The 3,363-nt window shown below is 49.1% G+C and overlaps 1 protein-coding gene across 1 annotated transcript in view; it reads right to left on the bottom strand.

Annotated features, from left to right (window-relative positions):
• The window catches only part of Armc9 (armadillo repeat containing 9), a 106,150-nt gene that overhangs the window by 87,326 nt on the left and 15,461 nt on the right, over positions 1–3,363 (bottom strand). The window contains exon 3 of the mRNA XM_023722063.1: positions 58–350. Coding sequence (XP_023577831.1) covers positions 58–350 — 293 coding nt within the window. The remainder of the gene's footprint in view (positions 1–57; positions 351–3,363) is intronic.

The following is a 3,363-nucleotide window of genomic DNA, read 5'->3' as shown; positions in this document are numbered from 1 at the left end:
TGGAGTGAGAAATCACTTGTCAAGACACAGCGCTCACAGTGACCCCAGGCGACCTACCTGCGTGCCAGTGTGGTACTTGAGCAGGTAGACGGCAAAGTGGATGTGCAGGTAGAACTCCAGCTTCTGTGCCCCGGGGTCCCCATCCCGGATGGCTCGCGGGATGCACTCCTCCCACAGGCGGAAGAACGCCTTCTGGTCCCCACAGTCAAAGGCAGCCAGGAGCTCCTTCTGCAGGGTACAGCACGTGAACCCCACTGGGAAGGAGCCTGCTTCTCCCCGCACCCCGCGCCCCAGCCCACCAGGCCTGCAGTGCCCTACATACCCCGCTGCAGAGCTGAGGAAATGGGGGCCTGGGAGAAAATGAACAAAGAAACAGCTGAGTTAAGTTGAAAATGAGCCACATGGGCCTGACGGGCAGCTACAGAATACTCTACCCACCAACTGCTGGCTACACATTTCTATCATCACCACAGGACATGATCTAGGATAGATGGTACAAGAACTAGAAAACAGGCCTAAGTAAATAGAAAGGAAAATATTATGGAGGGTCTTTTATGACCAAAGGTGACCAGAGCTACAGACCAGCACCAGGAATAGAAATGTGTGCAAGTAGGAAGGCAGGCTGATGCACAGAGAAGAGATCTTCCTGAAAAACCAGAATGGAGGAAGAAACCAAAACTGAAATTTAAAATAATTATCTAGTCAAATTAAATGCGTAGAAACATGCAGATACCTAGTGAACCCACCACATCCGTCCGTACCAAGAGGCAAGCTTAGAACAATCAAGGAATAACCCATGCCTGAGGTCCATAGCCAGGTGGCCCTTCGCGGGGCCCAGCCTGAGCCCTCTGAGGAGGCATGCAGCACAGCCAGTGGACACAGACACCCCGGGATCTGTGGGTCACAGCATGCAGTGACAGAGGCCTCCTCCTGCCAGGCCTGGTTAGGGAGCCCTGCAAACGGCAGGGACTGTGGCACAGAGAAGCCTGAAGGGGAGGAGACAGTCCTTGGGCTGCACTATCTTTCTGACTAGACTGAGATCTAAAACCTGCTCTACTGTGTGAGGGTCACAGCCCCCACCCAGCACCCCCGTATCTAGCCACTGTTTAGTACAGTTTAAGAGCAACCCCCATTTCACCTCCATGCGTGACTGTTACTTGCTAGGTTACTTGTCCTGTGGCTCATCAAGCTGGTGCACATCATAGAATGGAAACGTCTGGATAACAAGTGAGCTCACACCCTCTGGTCATGCTCCAGTCGGAGGCACCTGGGTAAGGGCATCTACCATGTGCTATGGAAGCTCCGTACTCCCACCTCCAGCCCATGAGCCATTGGGGCCCTCGCGCTCCCTCATTAGAGTGGCACCAAGCACAGACCCCACAGTATCTCAAAGTTTACAGTCACAGTGCCTTCCTCTTCATGTATGTGTCCCCGAGACTGAATGCCACAGCTGTGTCATTAGAATCACATCCGTGGCCCGTGATGGCTCATGATTCACATCAAATGATTCTTTGCATTTTAAATAACCCCTCACATAGAGCATTCTGCTGTTACTGCACTGTCACACCGTAACGATCCTCTGCATACCAAAGGCAAAGCCAGCGTCCCCAAGACCAGCAAATGTGGGCACTAGCACTCATGACCATAAACACACCCTTCAGCCTGTGCCTGGCAACGCTGGGCATCAGAGGGCACCAGCAGAGCGTGACCTGCTGAAACCTGCCTTTCTGAGTATTTAAGGCAGGGTCTCACTATTCAACTAACTCTGAACTCACAACATAGACCAGACTCAAGCGACAAGCAGGCCTCCTGCCTCCGCCCACCACGCCGAGCTGCAACACTCCTCTCTGTCTGGGTAATCCATTGTGTTGCGCACACCTCTTGAATGGAGAAGCAGAAAAGAGGCACACGTGACCGCCACAAAGTGCCAAGCTCTGTCATATTAATGAAAAGTGGATCCCAAAGCTCCAAAGAAATGCAAATCAGAAGACGGGTACCAGAAAAAAAAGGGGGGGGATAGCTCAGCAGTATAAGCACCTGCCTGGCAAGCACAGGGACTTGGGTTTGATCCCCAGCACCACATGCCGTGCCGGCCACTGAAACCAGGCATTGTGGCGCACACCTAGAATCCCAGCACTGGGAAGGCGGAGACAGGAGGATCACTACGAATCTGAGCCGCATAGTGAGACCTGTACCAAATAAATAAATACGTACATAAATAAATTAGGATAGATATACAGCTACTTTTGCTTAATTCAGTGAGAAGAAAGAGGTGTACTAATAGTGTTTGGACAGGATATCCTGTCTGCTTCTTGTACTATGGATAACCACTAAGAAGATAACAGTGTACGATGTATTAATTATTGAAACTGTCCTATTAATCAGTTTTGAAACTGTCTCATTGATACTTGTTTCTCAATAAAATAAAATAAAATTAAAAGAAAAAAAAAGACAGTACCACACTTCAAACCCTTTGGGATGTTACTATCCAAAACAAAACAGAAAATAATGAGTGGTGAAGATGCGGATAAAATGAGCCCTCACACTGTCTGTGGGGGTGTAAATGGCACAACTATGGTGCCAAACAGCTTGGCAACTCTTTAACAAACTAACAATGCAACTAACTGCTGGCATGGTGCCGAATGTCTGCAACGTCAGCACTCAGGAGGCTGAGGCAGGAGCATCATGAGTTCAAGGCCAGCCTGAAATATATAACATGACCTGTCTCAAAACAACCTCCCACCCCAGATGAAACTACAGTATGGCCACTTCTGGGTATGTATCTGTGAAAACTGAAAAGGCCTCGGAGAGATATTTGGACACCTACAAGGTATGATTTAAAAAAAAAAAAAATAGGTAAACCAGGGTTTTGAAGGTTCTGTTTCTTACAGTAAGAGACACTGCCACGAGGCCCTGCTTGCTTCAGACGCCTTCTCCCAGCGTTCTTACCACTCTCTGAAGCACCTGCGAGTCCTCTTTCATGAATGTCTTTGCTTGTGCTGCTCTGGCCGCCTTGATGTCCCGAATTAATGTGAAACAGCTCCCTTCATGGTCATTTTGACATTGGGGAGGGGTCAGGAGTCACACAGCACTGGACCCCCTGAGCAGGGAGGCTGAGAGTGCACTGTGATATTTTTATTTGACAGAAATTGCCATAAACGTTTGATCAGTGAAAGATAATTTAAAATCTTTTTTAAGAATCTTTTATTTCTTTATTAATTTGGTACAGGGTCTCACTACGCAGTTTGGACTTCTACTGATCCTCCTGTCTCAGCTTCCCCAGCTCCAGGATTACAAGCGTGTGCCACTATGCCTGGTTTCGCTGGCCAGCACAGCTCAGGGCCAGCACGGCATGTGGTACCA

The sequence above is a fragment of the Octodon degus genome, unplaced genomic scaffold (assembly GCF_000260255.1).
Source record: "Octodon degus isolate 3935 unplaced genomic scaffold, OctDeg1.0 scaffold00089, whole genome shotgun sequence".
NCBI classification, from domain to species: Eukaryota; Metazoa; Chordata; class Mammalia; order Rodentia; family Octodontidae; genus Octodon; species Octodon degus.
This window is presented reverse-complemented; position numbering and strand designations above follow the sequence as displayed.